The sequence below is a fragment of the Salvelinus alpinus genome, chromosome 5 (genome assembly GCF_045679555.1).
Source record: "Salvelinus alpinus chromosome 5, SLU_Salpinus.1, whole genome shotgun sequence".
NCBI classification, from domain to species: Eukaryota; Metazoa; Chordata; class Actinopteri; order Salmoniformes; family Salmonidae; genus Salvelinus; species Salvelinus alpinus.
In genome coordinates, this window is record NC_092090.1 from 92,888,229 (window position 1) to 92,907,187 (window position 18,959).

Here is an 18,959-nt window from a genome sequence, read left to right on the forward strand (position 1 = left end):
GCCTTCAACTGAAATGTGTCTTCCGCATTTACCCCAACCCTTCATCTGATGCATATGCTAAAGGGAACGCTTGGTAATGTTCTCTAGTGGGTACTTATATGCTGAAAGGCCAAGCGATTCTAGTGTTAAAAAGATGCGCGTGGTGTGATTTGTGTTGTGGAGCTTTTAAAGGGTGAACCTAGACAAAGCTACAGAGATAAAGCTGTTTTAATACTTCCAGGGCCTCTTCCTTAACCGGGAACTGGGAGCAGCCTGGATGTGTAATGCAAACAGTAGTTGGAGTGGGTGTTTGTAGAGAGGACTTCAGAGATGTAGCTACAAATCACAGGTGTTAGGTGTTGCTTCTTTACCAATGATCAAAGAACTGATGAAATGACACGAGTGCGCGTATCAATTTTCTTTCAAATGATGCCAGCCTACTCCTTATGATCACTGCATGTTTCACTGCCAGCCATCTCAGCAGCATTCAGCAGGGTGCAAAGCAGCTTTCAACAGGGTGTAGAGCAGAGCAGCTTTCAGCAGGGTGCAGAGCAGAGCAGCTTTCAGCAGGGTGTAGAGCAGAGCAGCTTTCAGCAGGGTGCAGAGCAGAGCAGCTTTCAGGAAGGTGCAGGGCAGAGCAGCTTTCAGGAAGGTGTAGAGCAGAGCAGCTTTCAGCAGGGTGCAGAGCAGAGCAGCTTTCAGCAGGGTGTAGAGCAGAGCAGCTTTCAGCAGGGTGTAGAGCAGAGCAGCTTTCAACAGGGTGCAGAGCAGAGCAGCTTTCAACAGGGTGCAGAGCAGAGCAGCTTTCAGCAGGGTGTAGAGCAGAGCAGCTTTCAGCAGGGTGTAGAGCAGAGCAGCTTTCAACAGGGTGCAGAGCAGAGCAGCTTTCAACAGGGTGCAGAGCAGAGCAGCTTTCAACAGAGAGCAGAGCAGAGCAGCTTTCAACAGGGTGCAGAGCAGAGCAGCTATCAGCAGGGTGCAGAGCAGACTTTGTCTGCATCTCAAATGGCACCCTATTCCTTATGTAGTGTACTACTGTTGACCATCTTCCACTTTTTCTTTTGTTACACTGTTAACTTCTCCCTCCTTTTTTGGTCTGTTTTCTTCCTTTCTCCCTCTTTACCTCTTTCATGTTTTGTCTCACCCTCCCCTTCTGCTTCCCTTCTGTTGTCTCACCCTCTACTTCCTCCCTCCCTCCCTCTTTCCCCAGATCACCAACCGCTACGTCTACGACACAGTGCTGCTATTGGCCAACACTTTCCACAGGAAGCTGGAGGACAGGAAGTGGCACAGCATGGCCAGCCTCACCTGTATCCGCAAGAACTCTAAGCCCTGGCAAGGAGGACGGCCTATGCTGGACAACGTCAAAAAGGTACTGGTCCATATAGAGGGTTAAGATAAAGAGATAAAGGTCCATATAGGGGGTTATTCTTAGAGACAGGAGTTTCTCCTGACTACCAGACCAGGTTATAGACCAAGGATATTCAAATCCGAGCCTGCAGGTCCGGAGTACTGCTGGTTTTCTGTTCTACCTGGTAATAATTGCACCCACATGGTGTCCCAGTCCTTGAAAACGTCTGCGTCCCAAATTGAACCCTATGACCTATATAGTGCACTACTTGTGATAAGGGCCCATATGGTTTTGGTTGAAAGTAGTATGCTATATAGGAGATAGGATGTTATTTGGGATGCAGACTACAGTGCCTTGCAAATGTATTCATCCCCCTTGAGGTTTTTCCTATTTTGTTGCATTACAACCTGTAATTGAAATTGATTTTTATTTGGATTTCATGTAATGGACATACACAAAATAATCCAAATTGGTGAAGTGAAATGAAAAAATGTACTTTTCTAGAAAGCCCCTAAATAAGATCTGGTGCAACCAATTACCTTCGGAAGTCACATTATTAGTTAAATAAAGTCCACCTATAAAGTCCACCTATGTGCAATCAGATCAAGTGTCACATGATCTGTCACATGATGTCAGTTCTGAAAGGCCCCAGCATCTGCAACACCACTAAGCAAGGGGCACCACCAAGCAAGCAGCACCATGAAGACCAAGGAGCTCGCCAAACAGGTCAGGGACAAAGTTGTGGAGAAGTACAGATCAGGGTTGGGTTATAAAAAAATATCTGAAACTTTGAACATCCCACGGAGCACCATTAAATCCATTATTAAAAAATGGGAAGAATATGGCACCACAACAAACCTGCCAAGAGAGGGCCGCCCACCAAATCTCACGGCCAGACAAGGAGGGCATTAATCAGAGAGGCAACAAAGAGACCAAAGAAAACCCTGAAGGAGCTGCAAAGCTCCACAGCGGATATTGGAGTATCTGTCCATAGGACTACTTTACACTGGGCTTTACGGGCTGGGCTTCATGGAAGAGTGGCCAGAAAAAAAGCCATTGCTTAAATAAAGAAATAAGCAAACAAGTTTGGTGTTCGCCAAAAGGCATGTGGGAGACTCCCCAAACATATGGAAGAAGGTACTCTGGTAAGATGAGACTAAAATGTAGCTTTTTGTCCATCAAGGAAACGCAATGTCTGGCGCAAACCCAACACCTCTCATCACCCCGAGGACACCACCCTCACAGTGAAGCATGGTGGTGGCAGCATCATGCTGTGGGGATATTTTTCATCGGCAGGGACTGAGAAACTGGTCAGAATTGAAGAAATGATGGAGGGCACTAAATGCAGGGAAATTCTTGAGGGAAACCTGTTTCAGTCTTCCATAGATTTTAGACTGGGACTGAGGTTCCCCTTCCAGTAGGGGAATGACCCTAAGCATGCTGCTCAAGCAACACTTGAGTGGTTTAAGGGGAAACATTTAAATGTCTTGGAATGGCCTAGACCTCATTCCAATTGAACATCTGTGGTATGTGATGCCACTTAATATAATGTTTACATACCCTACATTACCCATCTCATATGTATATACTGTACTCTATATCATCTACTGCATCTTGCCATCCTTATGTAATACATGTACCACTAGCCACTTTAAACTATGCCACTTTATGTTTACATACCCTACAGTACTCATCTCATATGTATATACCGTACTCTATACCATCTACTGCATCTTGCCTATGCCGTTCTGTACCACCACTCATTCATATATCTTTATGTACATATTCTTTATCCCTTTACACTTGTGTGTGTATAAGGTAGTAGTTGTGGAATTGTTAGGTTAGATTACTTGTTGGTTATTACTGCATTGTCGGAACTAGAAGCACAAGCATTTCGCTACACTCGCATTAACATCTGCTAACCATGTGTATGTGACTAATAAAATGATTTGATTTGATTTGATTTATGACTTAAATATTGCTGTACACCAGCGGAACCCATCCAACTTGAAGGAGCTGGAGCAGTTTTGTCTTGCAGAATGGCAAACATCCCAGTGGCTAGATATGCCAAGCTTATAGAGACATACCCCAAGAGACTTGCAGCTGTAATTACTGCAAAAGGTGTCTCTACAAAGTATTGAATTTTGGGGGTGAATAGTTATGCACGCTCAAGTTTTCAGTTTTTTGTATTATTTCTTGTTTGTTTCACACACAAAAATATTTTGCATCTTCAAAGTGCTAGGCATGTTGAGTAAATCAAATGATACAAACCCCCCAAAAATACATTTTAATTCCGAGTTATAAGGCAACAAAATAGGAAAAATGCCAAGGGGGGTGAATACTTTTGCAAGCCACTGTATGAATGTGAAAAACAAGTGATATTATGACAGACAAGGGATAGCCCTTCAAGTGATATTATGACAGACAAGGGATAGCCCTTCAAGTGATATTATGACAGACAAGGGATAGCCCTTCAAGTGATATTATGACAGACAAGGGATAGCCCTTCAAGTGATATTATGACAGACAAGGGATAGCCCTTCAAGTGATATTATGACAGACAAGGGATAGCCCTTCAAGTGATATTATGACAGACAAGGGATAGCCCTTCAAGTGATATTATGACAGACAAGGGATAGCCCTTCAAGTGATATTATGACAGACAAGGGATAGCCCTTCAAGTGATATTATGACAGACAAGGGATAGCCCTTCAAGTGATATTATGACAGACAAGGGATAGCCCTTCAAGTGATATTATGACAGACAAGGGATAGCCCTTCAAGTGATATTATGACAGACAAGGGATAGCCCTTCAAGTGATATTATGACAGACAAGGGATAGCCCTTCAAGTGATATTATGACAGACAAGGGATAGCCCTTCAAGTGATATTATGACAGACAAGGGATAGCCCTTCAAGTGATATTATGACAGACAAGGGATAGCCCTTCAAGTGATATTATGACAGACAAGGGATAGCCCTTCAAGTGATATTATGACAGACAAGGGATAGCCCTTCAAGTGATATTATGACAGACAAGGGATAACCCTTCAAGTGATATTATGACAGACAAGGGATAGCCCTTCAAGTGATATTATGACAGACAAGGGATAGCCCTTCAAGTGATATTATGACAGACAAGGGATAGCCCTTCAAGTGATATTATGACAGACAAGGGATAGCCCTTCAAGTGATATTATGACAGACAAGGGATAGCCCTTCAAGTGATATTATGACAGACAAGGGATAGCCCTTCAAGTGATATTATGACAGACAAGGGATAGCCCTTCAAGTGATATTATGACAGACAAGGGATAGCCCTTCATGGGTGGACGTCATCTCATCTGCCCCCACTTTTATCTCCAAGGGGACCTTTGAAATGGATATGAAATTAGGGACACTGTCTTAGGCATTGAATAAAGTGCTGGTGGTTTTGTTGGCGTTGTTGTTGTGTTGAGGTGACATCGTGCTCTCCAGAGCTGCTATGTTAGTGCAGGACAGGACGTGATGTTAACACCTTCTCCATCCCTGTGGCCGTAGCTCCTGGGGAGTGTACTGTACCTGTCGACACGTGTCTGCACACACACACACACACACACACACACACACACACACACACACACACACACACACACACACACACACACACACACACACACACACACACACACACACACACACACACACACACACACACACACACACACAGTGGCATTCTCACACCCTGTCCTCTGCCTTGAGCCACATGAGCAGTCAGTGAAAGTGACACCGGCCCTGCCGAAGGGAAGGTGAGCCAACAAAGGTCGAGTCCCAATGATTCAGTCCCTCTCCAACCAGTCCTGAGACTGGTTGTATGTGTGAGGTGTTCTCTCCTGCACCTGCTGCTGGCTGTTGTAATAACTGTGGTGATGTGGCGTATGCCTTGTTATTTTACTGTAAACCAGCCATGTAATGGGCCCATATTACATTCCCCAGGGTATCCTCATTGGTCCACTGTTCTACGGCTTCATTAGGGGAACGGACTGTTTATTGGCTTTTCAATTCATGTGTTAGGGTGAGCTTGCTGCTCAGCTCTCCTAATTGGACAGCTAATTAATCCTGTCAGCGCAGTATTGGTGCAATACATTTACAACGATTGTCTTTGTGTTAATTAGACCTACAATTTGGAAAGAAAGGGTGGGTGGGGGGGGGGGGGGGGGGGGTCTCTGCACTCGTTTGTGATGTTGGAGAGCTTTGGGGAGATGAAAGGCTAATCATGGTGTGGTGCTTTGGGGGAGATGAAAGGCTACTCATGGTGTGGTGCTTTGGGGAGATGAAAGGCTACTCATGGTGTGGTGCTTTGGGGAGATGAAAGGCTACTCATGGTGTGGCGCTTTGGGGAGATGAAAGGCTACTCATGGTGTGGTGCTTTGGGGAGATGAAAGGCTACTCATGGTGTGGTGCTTTGGGGAGATGAAAGGCTACTCATGGTGTGGTGCTTTGGGGAGATGAAAGGCTACTCATGGTGTGGTGCTTTGGGGAGATGAAAGGCTACTCATGGTGTGGTGCTTTGGGGAGATGAAAGGCTACTCATGGTGTGGTGCTTTGGGGAGATGAAAGGCTACTCATGGTGTGGTGCTTTGGGGAGATGAAAGGCTACTCATGGTGTGGTGCTTTGGGGAGATGAAAGGCTACTCATGGTGTGGTGCTTTGGGGAGATGAAAGGCTACTCATGGTGTGGTGCTTTGGGGAGATGAAAGGCTACTCATGGTGTGGTGCTTTGGGGAGATGAAAGGCTACTCATGGTGTGGTGCTTTGGGGAGATGAAAGGCTACTCATGGTGTGGTGCTTTGGGGAGATGAAAGGCTACTCATGGTGTGGTGCTTTGGGGAGATGAAAGGCTACTCATGGTGTGGTGCTTTGGGGAGATGAAAGGCTACTCATGGTGTGGTGCTTTGGGGAGATGAAAGGCTACTCATGGTGTGGTGCTTTGGGGAGATGAAAGGCTACTCATGGTGTGGCGCTTTGGGGAGTTGAAAGGCTACTCATGGTGTGGTGCTTTGGGGAGATGAAAGACTACTCATGGTGTGGCGCTTTGGGGAGTTGAAAGGCTACTCATGGTGTGGTGCTTTGGGGAGATGAAAGGCTACTCATGGTGTGGTGCTTTGGGGAGATGAAAGACTACTCATGGTGTGGCGCTTTGGGGAGATGAAAGGCTACTCATGGTGTGGTGCTTTGGGGAGATGAAAGGCTACTCATGGTGTGGTGCTTTGGGGAGATGAAAGGCTACTCATGGTGTGGTGCTTTGGGGAGATGAAAGGCTACTCATGGTGTGGTGCTTTGGGGAGATGAAAGGCTACTCATGGTGTGGTGCTTTGGGGAGATGAAAGGCTACTCATGGTGTGGTGCTTTGGGGAGATGAAAGGCTACTCATGGTGTGGTGCTTTGGGGAGATGAAAGGCTACTCATGGTGTGGTGCTTTGGGGAGATGAAAGGCTACTCATGGTGTGGTGCTTTGGGGAGATGAAAGGCTACTCATGGTGTGGTGCTTTGGGGAGATGAAAGGCTACTCATGGTGTGGTGCTTTGGGGAGATGAAAGGCTACTCATGGTGTGGCGCTTTGGGGAGATGAAAGGCTACTCATGGTGTGGCGCTTTGGGGAGTTGAAAGGCTACTCATGGTGTGGTGCTTTGGGGAGATGAAAGACTACTCATGGTGTGGTGCTTTGGGGAGTTGAAAGGCTACTCATGGTGTGGTGCTTTGGGGAGATGAAAGGCTACTCATGGTGTGGTGCTTTGGGGAGATGAAAGGCTACTCATGGTGTGGTGCTTTGGGGAGATGAAAGGCTACTCATGGTGTGGTGCTTTGGGGAGATGAAAGGCTACTCATGGTGTGGTGCTTTGGGTAGATGAAAGGCTACTCATGGTGTGGTGCTTTGGGGAGATGAAAGGCTACTCATGGTGTTGTGCTTTGGGGAGATGAACGGCTACTCATGGTGTGGTGCTTTGGGGAGATGAAAGGCTACTCATGGGTTGGTGCTTTGGGGAGATGAAAGGCTACTCATGGTGTGGTGCTTTGGGGAGATGAAAGGCTACTCATGGTGTGGTGCTTTGGGGAGATGAAAGGCTACTCATGGTGTGGTGCTTTGGGGAGATGAAAGGCTACTCATGGTGTGGTGCTTTGGGGAGATGAAAGGCTACTCATTGTGTGCTGCTTTGGGGAGATGAAAGGCTACTCATGGTGTGGTGCTTTGGGGAGATGAAAGGCTACTCATGGTGTGGTGCTTTGGGGAGATGAAAGGCTACTCATGGTGTGGTGCTTTGGGGAGATGAAAGGCTACTCATGGTGTGGTGCTTTGGGGAGATGAAAGGCTACTCATGGTGTGGTGCTTTGGGGAGATGAAAGGCTACTCATGGTGTGGTGCTTTGGGGAGATGAACGGCTACTCATGGTCTGGTGCTTTGGGGAGATGAAAGGCCACTCATGGTGTGGTGCTTTGGGGAGATGAAAGGCTACTCATGGTGTGCCGCTTTGGGGAGATGAAAGGCTACTCATGGTGTGATGCTTTGTTCGTGGCAGCCGATCACTCTTTATGTTTAAGCCTGCTCTCATTTAGCAAAAGAAGAACACATTAAGAGTAAATTAACAACAGGCGATTATTATCATGACTTTAATGTAACAGGCTGCATGTAGATGAATACATCTGTTTCCCAATGCGGGCGGGCACGTTGTTGGTTGGGGCTGTCATGCTCTCGAACGCAGCGCTGCAGACGGAGCTGCCATCAGTGCAGGTTTAATGCAGGCTGAATTATGAAAGGGGTGTGAGGGGAGCGAGGCATAGAATTACTTGATTCATAGCCTCTGTACACATCAACGGAAATATCAAAGCGAGAGGATTTCTCTTGAAAAAGCCCCACACTTACAAGTGTAGGATATTCATTTGATCACCATGTTGCAGGAGAGCTGCCGGAGAATGAAATTCAGGAAATTAAAAACGTTTTAAAACTTTAAAACTGTATTGTATTTGAGGTTTAAAAAGACTTCTGAAGTTTGTACTTTTCACTTTGAAATTTCAGACTAGATTTGTTCTCATGAAAAATGTATCAACCCCTACAAAAATGTCCATGAATTAATTTGATCACCCAGTTGCATTAGAACTGCCGGAGAATGCAGTTCAGGAAATTAAAAACATTTTAAAACTTTAAAACTTTATTGTATTTGAGGTTTAAAAAGACCTGTGAAGTTTGTAATTTTCACTTTGAAATTTCAGACTAGATTTGTTCTCATGAAAAATGTACCAACCCCTACAAAAATGTCCATGAATTATAATCCACATAATAATTCACATTTCCTGCTGTAGCAAACTGGCTCAAATTAATATCCTACAACTGGATCAAACCAGGTAATCACTTCACAGTGTCTAGGCTGGAGGGTTGAAGATGTCTTACTATCTATCACATTTATTTTCCAATGGGCCCATGAAATAGCAGACATTGTCCGGAGTGACGAGACCTTTTATTAAAACCATTTTCAATGTTTTATGACTTTTCTGGGAAGACTTCTTTGGTAGTTTCTTTGACCTTACTAATCACTCTTGTACGGTGTCCATATTAGTACAGTCTCAGTCTCATGAGGAATTGTTTTAATCTCAGCAGGATTTTCTAAAAACCCTCTGACTTTGTGTTTGTGTTTGTGCTGTGCCTTACAGTCTGGAGTGAGTGGTCTGACTGGCTTCCTGGAGTTTACAGACAACGGAACCAACCCCAACATCTACTTTGAGATCCTGGGGACCAATTATGGCGAGGACAGGGGCAGGGGTGTCAGTAAGGTAAACGAACACAACGTTATTCTTGATCAAATGATCTTGGGTTAGATTCCCACTGGGGTCACCATACAAAACAATGATGCACGCATGACTGTAATTCGCTTTAGATAAAAGCATCTACTAAATGCCATGCAGCTATGTTATTATTATTATTATTAAAACGATATTGTTCCTATTCCTGTTGTTATTGTTGTTGTTGACTATTCTCCACAGCGTGCTGCTTGATGTTAAGAAAACAGCAACATTTTCTCTGAGATTGGCTAAAAATCTGCAACTTTTTTTCTCTGCCCAATGACAAAATGTGTAGAATTGCTAGAAGTTAGCTGTTTTCAAAAGATTATGAAATAAATAATAAATATTGTGGTGAAGGGGGGTTATCTGACCTTGCGTGGTGGCCTTATGAAAGAGGTTGAAGGGTGAGGATTGAAGAGGAGGGGTGAGACTTGAGTTTTGAGACTAGGTGAGGTCTGAGAAGGAGGAATGAAGAAGTTCCTAATATGTATTCCGTACAGGTGACTGGTGCGCTGTCTCTGTAGGTCTGACTTACGTGCTGTCTCGAGGATGGAGCACTGTGTTTCACGCAAGAAGGCAGGTTTGGCTGCCACAGTGACACGAAATAGCTAAATAACCTTTAGAACAATGTTCTATACAAAGTATGTTTGGTAGAAATACTGCAATGTTTGGGGTGGCAGGTAGCCTAGTGGTTAGAGCGTTGAACCAGTAACTGAAAAGTTGCTGGATCAAATCCCTGAGCTGATAAGGTTAGAATCTGTCATTCTCACCCTGAACAAGGCAGTTAACCTGGTTGCCTGGTAGGCTGTCATTGTAAATAAGTGTACATCTAATTATTAAGTGTTACCTAGAGAACTATATTATTTTCCCAGTTCTTCTCATATACAGTACCAGTCAAATGTTTGGACACTTCTACTCATTCAAGGTTTTATTTGACTATTTTCTACATTGTAGAATAATAGTGAAGACATCAAAACGATAAAATAACACATATGGAATCATGTAGTAACCAAAAAAGTGTTAAACAAATCTAAATATATTTTCTATTTGAGATTCTTCAAAGTAGCCACCCATTACCTTGACGACAGCTTTGCACACTCTTGGCATTCTCTCTTTTGTCCCACCCCCCACACATGCAGAGACCTCACCTGGCTTAACTGGTGCCTCCAGAGATGCAACCTCTCTCATCATCCCTCAATGCCTAGGTTTATCTCCACTGTACTCACATCCTACCATATCCTTGTCTGTACATTATGCCCTGAATCTATTCTACCAAATCTGCTCCTTGTATTCTCTGTTTCCAATGCACTAGACGACCAGTTCTTATAGCCATTAGCCGTACCCTTATCCTATTCCTCCTCTGTTCCTCTGGTGATGTAGAGGTTAACCCAGGCCCTGTAGCCCCCAGTACTACACCTATTCCCCAGGCACTCTCATTTGTTGACTTCTGTAACCGTAAAAGCCTTGGTTTCATGCATGTTAAAATCAGAATCCTCCTCCCTAAGTTTGTTTTATTCACTGCTTTAGCACACTCCGCCAAACCGGATGTACAAGCTATGTCTGAATCCTGACTTAGGAAGGCCACCAAAAATTCAGAAATTTACAGAACTACAACAATTTCTGTCAAGATAGAACTGCGAAAGGGGGCGCTGTTGCAATCTACTGCAGAGATAGCCTGCAGAGCTCTGTCATACTATCGAGGTCAGTGCCCAAACCGTTCGAGCTTCTACTTTTAAAAATCCACCTTTCCAGAAACAAGTCTCTCACTGTTGCCGCCTGTTATAGACCCCCCTCAGCCCCCAGCTGTGCCCTGGACACCATATGTGAATTGATTGCCCCCCATCTAGCTTCAGAGTTTGTACTGTTAGGTGACCTAAACTGGGACATGCTTAACACCCCGGCCGTCCTACAATCTAAGCTAGATGCCCTAACTGTCACACAAATTATCAGGGAACCTACCAGGTACAACCCTAAATCTGTAAACACGGGCACCCTCATAGATATCATCCTGACCAACTTGCCCTCTAAATACACCTCTGCTGTCTTCAACCAGGATCTTAGCGATCACTGCCTCATTGCTTGCGTCCGTAATGGGTCGGCGGTCAAACGACCACCCCTCATCACTGTCAAACGCTCCCTATAACACTTCACCGAGCAGGCCTTTCTAATCGACCTGGCCCGGGTATCCTGGAAGGATATAGACCTCATCCTGTCAGTATAGGATGCCAGGTTGTTTAAAAAAAAAAACGTTCCTCACCATCTTAAATAAGCATGCCCCATTCAAAAAAATGTAGAACAGATATAGCCCTTGGTTCACTCCAGACTTGACTGCCCTTGACCAGGACAAAAACATCCTGTGGCGTACTGCATTAGCATCGAATAGCCCCCGTGATATGCAACTTTTCAGGGATGTCAGGGACCAATATAAACAGTCAGTTAGGAAAGCAAAGGCTAGCTTTTTCAAACAGAAATTTGCATCCTGTAGCATTAACTCCAAAACGTTTTGGGACACGGTAAAATAAGAGCACCTCCTTCCAGTTGCCCACTGCACTAAGGCGAGGAAACACTGTCACCACCGATAGATCTATGATAATCGAGAATTATAAATAAGCAGTTTTCAACGGCTGGCCATGTTTTCCACCTGGCTACCCCTACCCCGGCCAACAGCTCTGCACCCCCCGCAGCAACTTTTCCAAGCCACCCCACTTCTCTGTTCTGAAAGAGCTGCAAAATCTGGACCCCGACAAATCAGCTGGGCTCGACAATCTGGACCCTCTCTTTCTAAAATTATCCGCCGAAATTGTTGCAACCCCTATTACTAGCCTGTTCAACCTCTCTTTCATATCGTCTGAGATTCCTAAAGATTGGAAAGCTGCCGCGGTCATCCCCCTCTTCAAAGGGGAGACACTCTAGACTCAAACTGTTACAGACCTATATCCATCCCGCCCTGCCTTTCTAAGGTCTTAGAAAGCCAAGTTAACAAACAGATCACCGACCTTTTCGAATCCCACCGTACCTTCCCCACTATGCAATCTGGTTTCCGAGTTGGTCATGGGTGCACCTCAGCCACGCTCAAGGTCCTAAACGATATCATAACCGGCATCGATAACAGACAGTACTGTGCAGCCGTCATCATCGACCTGGCCAAGGCTTTTGACTCTGTCAATCACTGCATTCTTATCGGCATCACTCGATAGCCTTGGTTTCTCAAATGACTGCCTCGCCTGTTTCACCAACTACTTCTCAGATAGAGTTCAGTGTGTTAAATTGGAGGGCCTGTTCGCCGGACCTCTGGAATTCTCTATGGGGGTGCCACAGGGTTCAATTCTCGGGCCGACTCTTTTCTCTCTGTATATCAAAGATGTCGCTCTTGCTGCTTGTGATTCTCTGATCCACCTCCACGCAGACGACACCATTCTGCATACATCTGGCCCCTCTTTGGACACTGTGTTAACAAACCTCCAAACGAGTTTCAATGCCATACAACACTCCTTCTCTGGCCTCCAACTGCTCTTAAATGCTAGTAAAACTAAATGCATGCTCTTCAACCGATTGCTGCCCGCACCTTCCCGCCCGTCCGACTAGCATCACTACTCTGGACGGTTCTGACTTAGAATATATGGACAACTACAAATACCTAGGTGTTTGGTTAGACTGTAAACTCTCCTTCCAGACTCACATTAAGCATCTCCAATGCAAAATGAAATCTAGAGTCGGCTTCCTATTTCGCAACAAAGCCTCCTTCACTCATGCTGCCAAACATACCTTCGTATAACGAACTATCCTAGCGAGCTTTGACTTCGGCGATGTCATTTACAAAGTAGCCTCCAACACTACTCAGCAAATTGGATGTAGTGATCCATCTGTTTTGTCACCAAAGCCCCATATACTACCCACCACTGCGACCTGTATGCTCTCGTTGGCTGGTCCTCACTACATATTCATTGCCAAACCCACTGGCTCCAGGTCATCTATAAGTCTTTGCAAGGTCCCTGCCTTATCTCAGCTCACTGGTCACCATAGCAGCACCCACCCGTAGCACACGCTCCAGCAGATATATTTCACTGGTCATCCCCAAAGCCAACTCCTACTTTGGCCGCATTTCCTTCCAGTTCTCTGCTGCCAATGACTGGAACGAATTGGAAAAAAAGTCACTGAAGTTGGAGACTTATATCTCCCTCACTAACTTTTAGCATCAGATGTCAGAGCAGCTTACCGATCACTGCACCTGTACACAGCTCATCTGTATAAATAGCCCACCCAACTACCTCATCCCCATATTGTTATTCATTTTTTTGGCTCTTTTGCACACCAGTATCTCTACTTGCACATCATCTTCTGCACATCTATCACTCCGGTGTAAATGCTAAATTGTAATTATTTTGACACTACGGCCTATTTATTGCCTTACCTCCGTAATCTTACTACATTTGCACACACTGTACATATATTTTTCTATTGTGTTATTGACTGTACGTTTGTTTATCCCATGTGTAACTCTGTGTTGTTGTTTTTGTCAAACTGCTTTGCTTTATCTTGGCCAGGTTGCAGTTGTAAATGAGAACATGTACTCAACTGGCCTACCTGGTTAAATAAAGGTGAAATTAAATAAAAATTACAATTTAAGACGCTTGTTCCACCATTGGGATGCCAGGACAGGAAAGATCTTTGACTGGGAGCGACCAGAGTTGGCAGAACAGAGTGCTTGGGTTGGGATGTAGGGTTTGAACATAGCCTGAAGGTAAGGTTCCCCTTGCTGCTCTGTAGGCAAGCACCAGGGTCTTGAAGATGATGAGATCTTCGACTGGAATCCAGTGGAGTGTGCGGAAGAGTGGGGTGACATGGGAGAAAATAGGAAGATTGTATACCGGTCTTCTGCTGCATTCTGGATAAGTTGCAGGGAATTGATGGCAAAGTGTGGAGCCCAGCCAACAGAGAGTAGTCTAGACGGGAGATGACAAGTGCCTGGATTAGAACTTGTGCCACTTCCTGTGTGAGGAAAGGTCATACTCTACGACCAGTGAACCTGCAGGAGCGAGTGACTGCTTTATGTTTGCAGAGAACGATATGGTGTTGTTCAGGTTCTCGTTCAGCTTCTTTGCACTCTGGGAGGTGACACTGTGGAGTTGTCAACCGTGATGGGGAGGTCTTTGAGCGGGCATGCCTTCCCTGGGAGGAAGATCAGCTCTGTCTTGTCGAGGTTGAGCTTGAGGTGGTGGGCTGACATCCAAGCAGAGATATCTGCCAGGCATTCAGAGATGCGTGTCGCCACCTGCGTGTCAGAAGGAGGAAAGGAGAAAAGTAAATGAGTGTTATCCGCATAGCAATGATAGGAGAGACCATGTGAGGATATGACAGAGCTGAGTGACTTGGTGTATAGAGAGAAGAGGAGAGGGCCTAGAACCGAGCCCTGTGGGACACCAGTAGTGAGAGTACGTGGTGCAAACACAGACCCTCTCCATGTCACCTGGTGGTTGACAAAGTCATCTGCAGAGAGGGAGGAGCGAGAGGGAAGAGGTGGAGTATTAAGGATGGAGGATAAAGTTGAAAATAGTTTCCCAGGGTTGGATGCAGAAGTTTGAAATTTAGAGTGATAGAAAGCATCTTTAGCAACAAATATAGAGGAAGAGAAGGTAGAGAGGAGGGAGTGGAAGGAATATACAGTAAACGTCCACCGAAAGTTTAGTTTTCCTCCATTTCCGCTCATATGCCCGCAACCCTGTCCTGTTAGCACGCAGTGAGTAACTCAGCCACGGAGCAGGAGGGGAAGGTCGGGCCGACCGGGAGGAAACAGGACAGTGAGAGTCAAAGGACGCAGAAAGGGAGGATAGCAGACGGAAGAGAGGATATGATAGAAGAGGAGAGAGTAGAGGGAGAGAGAGAGAGAGCGAAGATTGCAGCGGCGCATGACCATCTGGGGAGAGGCTGAGTGGGTAGGGTTGGGGGAGATCAGAGATATATAGGGGGTTGCAGTGAGATTAGAAGGCTAACAGCCTCTAGTGAAGATGAGGTCAAGCGTATTGCCTGCCTTGTGAGTGGGAGGTGACTGGGAAAGGGTGAGGTCAAAGGAGGAAAGAAATTAATTGAAATCAATCGTCGGGAGGTTAAAATCGCCCAGTACGATGAGTGGTGAGCCATCGTCGTGAAATGAGCTTTTCAAGGTGTCAAGCTCATTGAGGAACTCTCCAAGGACACCTGGTGCGTGAAAGATGACAACAATGTTAAGCTTGAGTGGACAAGTGACAGTATGGAATTCAAATGAGGGGAAAATAGAAAATATAGATATGAAGACGCAGGCGAGGTTTGAACCCATACCACAAGGGGCAATGTGGGTCCAGAAACTGCAGCACTACCAGCAGAACAGATTCTGGCACAGAATGTTTTGCTATCAGTGTATGTTGCTGGTAGTTGTAGTTGCACCGACCAGTTGTAGGCCCTCTCCGTTTATTCCCAAAAATATCTGTCCAGACCAGATTTTCCTGTTGTGGTACCCACAGAGTCCAGTTTCCCACATCCTACCTATTTGTGCTCTGTTTTTACTAACCCAGTGAAAAAAAACTCGCTAGCTAACGTGCTACAGTTATAAACTGAGTGTACAAAGCATTATAAACACCTGCTCTTTCCATGACATAGACTGACCAGGTGAATCCAGGTGAAAGCTATGATCGCTTGTTGATTTCACTTGTTAAATCCACTTCAATCAGTGTAGATGAAGGAGAAGAGACAGGTTGAAGAAGGATTTTAAGCCTTGAGACAATTGAGACATGGATTGTGTATGTGTACCATTCGGGGGGTGAATGGGAAAGACTAAATATTTAAGTGCCTTTGAATGGGGTATGTTTGTAGGTGCCAGGTGCACCTGTTGTGTTGTGGGGCGACTCAATATGAGGATGGTATTCTCTACACCAAGTGTACTACAAGTACTCTGAAACAAAGTGTGACTTTGATATGTTAATACATGTCTAGATTATACGTCTAGATTATATTGTAGCACCATCAATATACTCTGGGCCTGCCTATAGTATGTTTCATTTTGGAGTGTAAGCAAATCTGAGGGTGAGGTGCAGGGGTTAAGGGTTGTCCCAAATTCCACCCTACTTCCTATATAGTGCACACATTTTGACCATGGCCCACAGACACACACAGACACACACACACACACCCCTGACGAATCCTAAACTTCCAGAGGGGCCTGCTGTAGATTACAAATTAGATTGTCAGATCTCATTAGAGATAATGGCCTGAGACACAAACATAACGCACCGTGCCTCCAAAGATGAAATTAATATTTAACTACAAAGTAATTACATTAACTCTGATTTCTTAATATAATAATATAATTCCTTTTGAGGGAATTAAATACTTGTTATACAGCTATGATAAGCACTGTACAGTATGTACCAGAACATCTGATGAGGGAGAGCATTGCTGCGGCGTCTACTAAATATTTGATATTTTACATTTGTAATGAACCAATTGAGAAAAGCAGAGACTAAGAGTTGCAGGTCATCATACTGCACTTCAATTTAAAGATAAACATCAACAACTCAATAAATTGCAGGGGGGGGGGGCAATTCAAACAATAAAGCGACACCCCGCCACTGTGTTGGTTAACAGCTGAGGGATGAGGCTGGAGAAATGTAACCTCTCTCAAATAGACAGAGCTATGGATGCAAGGACTGACCATCCATGAGATCTAAATGATAGTTTTAAACAGGCTTTGAGGTTATCACATAGCTGATCCCCTCACTCAAAGGCACTCACCTAGCCCATTATTTCTTGGCTCCAGAGATACGTCTTTGTGTGTGGTAATTTCTATGCACATTGCATGTTCCTATGTTCGTGTTGTCAAGGCGTGTATGTGGGTAAATGTAACCAATTAATTTCAGCTATTTTGGCACAACTTATATTTATGTTTAGTGGGTACCTATGTCCAGATAACGATAACAAGACAAAGTTCTGGAAATGTCTTTATTAACATGTAAACCTAATCTTCATTCAGCTTTTAATTCACAGCTGTCCATTTTGTTTCAGCAAACTGGCCCGAGGTTCCCTCAAGGTTGAAGTCATATGTACACAAATACAATGAAAGGCTTGCTCACAAGCGACCTCGCAATAAGATAAACAAACACGAGAAATACACCTCACGAAATAGTATGTTGTTTTTGCAGACACTCTTATCTAGAATAGTAGTGAGAGCAAAGAATTTCATCCAGACCAGTCCCACATGGGAATCAAACCCACATGCTGCAAGCACCATGCTCTACCAACTGAGCCACACGGGACCTACACCCCAGAGAAGGGCTAGTTATCAATCGCATTCCTCCCACACACTATAATCACAAACCCTTTCATATCTCTTCAACTCCACTGATGGACTTTTTAAACCGGGCCTTGTTCTTAAATTATGCCCAGGCACAGAACGGCTGTTCCAGTAATGACACAGAGGTAATTGACACAGAACTGACCTGGAGCTGTGCAGGGCTATAATCTGCTGCCTGCCTTTCTTTCAATTCATTATCCACACTGAGCCACACACATACTGTACGCATGTTATTATCACTCACTTTCTATTTCCCCCCTCTCTCTCTCGACCTCTCCCTCTCTCCTTCCTCTCCTTTCTTATTTTCCTCTCTCTCCCATCTCACTATCTCTCTCTCTCTCTCTCTCTCTCTCTCTCTCTCTCTCTCTCTCTCTCACACACGCACATGCACACACACACACACACACACGCACGCACGCACGCACGCACGCACGCACGCACGCACGCACGCACGCACGCACGCACGCACAGACACGCACACACACACACACACATACAGTTGTCTCTATGTTGATAATAGTTGGACTTAGGCAATCTATCATAATTATTATTACCTCTGTGCAATAATTAGTTTTCCACTCCATTAATTCAGATGGCTACATGCAGCTTACCACTCTATACATCAACAATCTAAAAGCTCCATTGGCCAGCAGAATAGATGACAGACGCACTGTCTGCTGGGTAATTGCTTCGTGGGACCTTAAGTCATTTCTGCTGGGAAATAAAATAGATTTATATTTACAATGTGTGGCCGTTAAAGAGGGTCACAGTTAGGTTGGATCTAATAGTGTTCCCAGTGATGTGGAACCCACTGAGAGAGAGAGAGAGAGAGAGAGAGAGAGAGAGAGAGGGTGAGGGGGTGATATAGATGTCCTATACTTTAGATATAGGGAGGGACAAAGGCAAAGCAAGCAAGGCAAGCCCGGGGAACGATATCAAGTGAGTGTCAGTGGGAATGTTAACCCACTAAATGAATAGCATTTCATTCATACTAAAATATCCACCAGAGTGGGGTCACCCTTCCTATTCTGACACAGCCATTACACTGCCATGGTAACAGATATAACACCTTTCATTATATGTTTGGACTGATAGAACAGATTGAATTTCATCTGTTACCCTTGACACGGTAAAAAAATAGAACATATTAACCATGTAACACTGTATGACATTTGAATGTCAGTTTGTATGAGTGTCAGGTTGTGTATCTTATTGTACGTACCCTCTAATCAAAGAGCAGTTACGTTTCAGCTGATCACACCCAGAGGAGAGTGGCTTGTATGTATGTTGAAACCATTCTCAACTAGAATGGCATTTTATGTCTATGGTTGACACCTGCTCTTAATAAAAGAACATTCATAACAATCCTAATGTCAGGTATGTTTATACCTATAAACATGTAGTACAGAGATGCCTACCTGGTCTATCACACTGTCTCGTGTACTTGAAGGACAGAGATGCCTACCTGGTCTATCACACTGTCTCGTGTA

The 18,959-nt window shown here is 44.9% G+C and overlaps 1 protein-coding gene across 2 annotated transcripts in view; it reads left to right on the forward strand.

Annotated features, from left to right (window-relative positions):
• Positions 1-18,959, forward strand: part of LOC139577243 (glutamate receptor ionotropic, delta-2) — a 662,466-nt gene that overhangs the window by 430,980 nt on the left and 212,527 nt on the right. For both annotated transcript variants that reach the window (XR_011675240.1, XM_071404217.1), the window contains exons 7-8: positions 1,190-1,351; positions 9,018-9,137. Coding sequence is in view for 1 of the 2 variants with exons in the window: in XM_071404217.1 (XP_071260318.1) it covers positions 1,190-1,351; positions 9,018-9,137 (282 nt within the window). In the remaining variant the exon portion in view is untranslated. The remainder of the gene's footprint in view (positions 1-1,189; positions 1,352-9,017; positions 9,138-18,959) is intronic.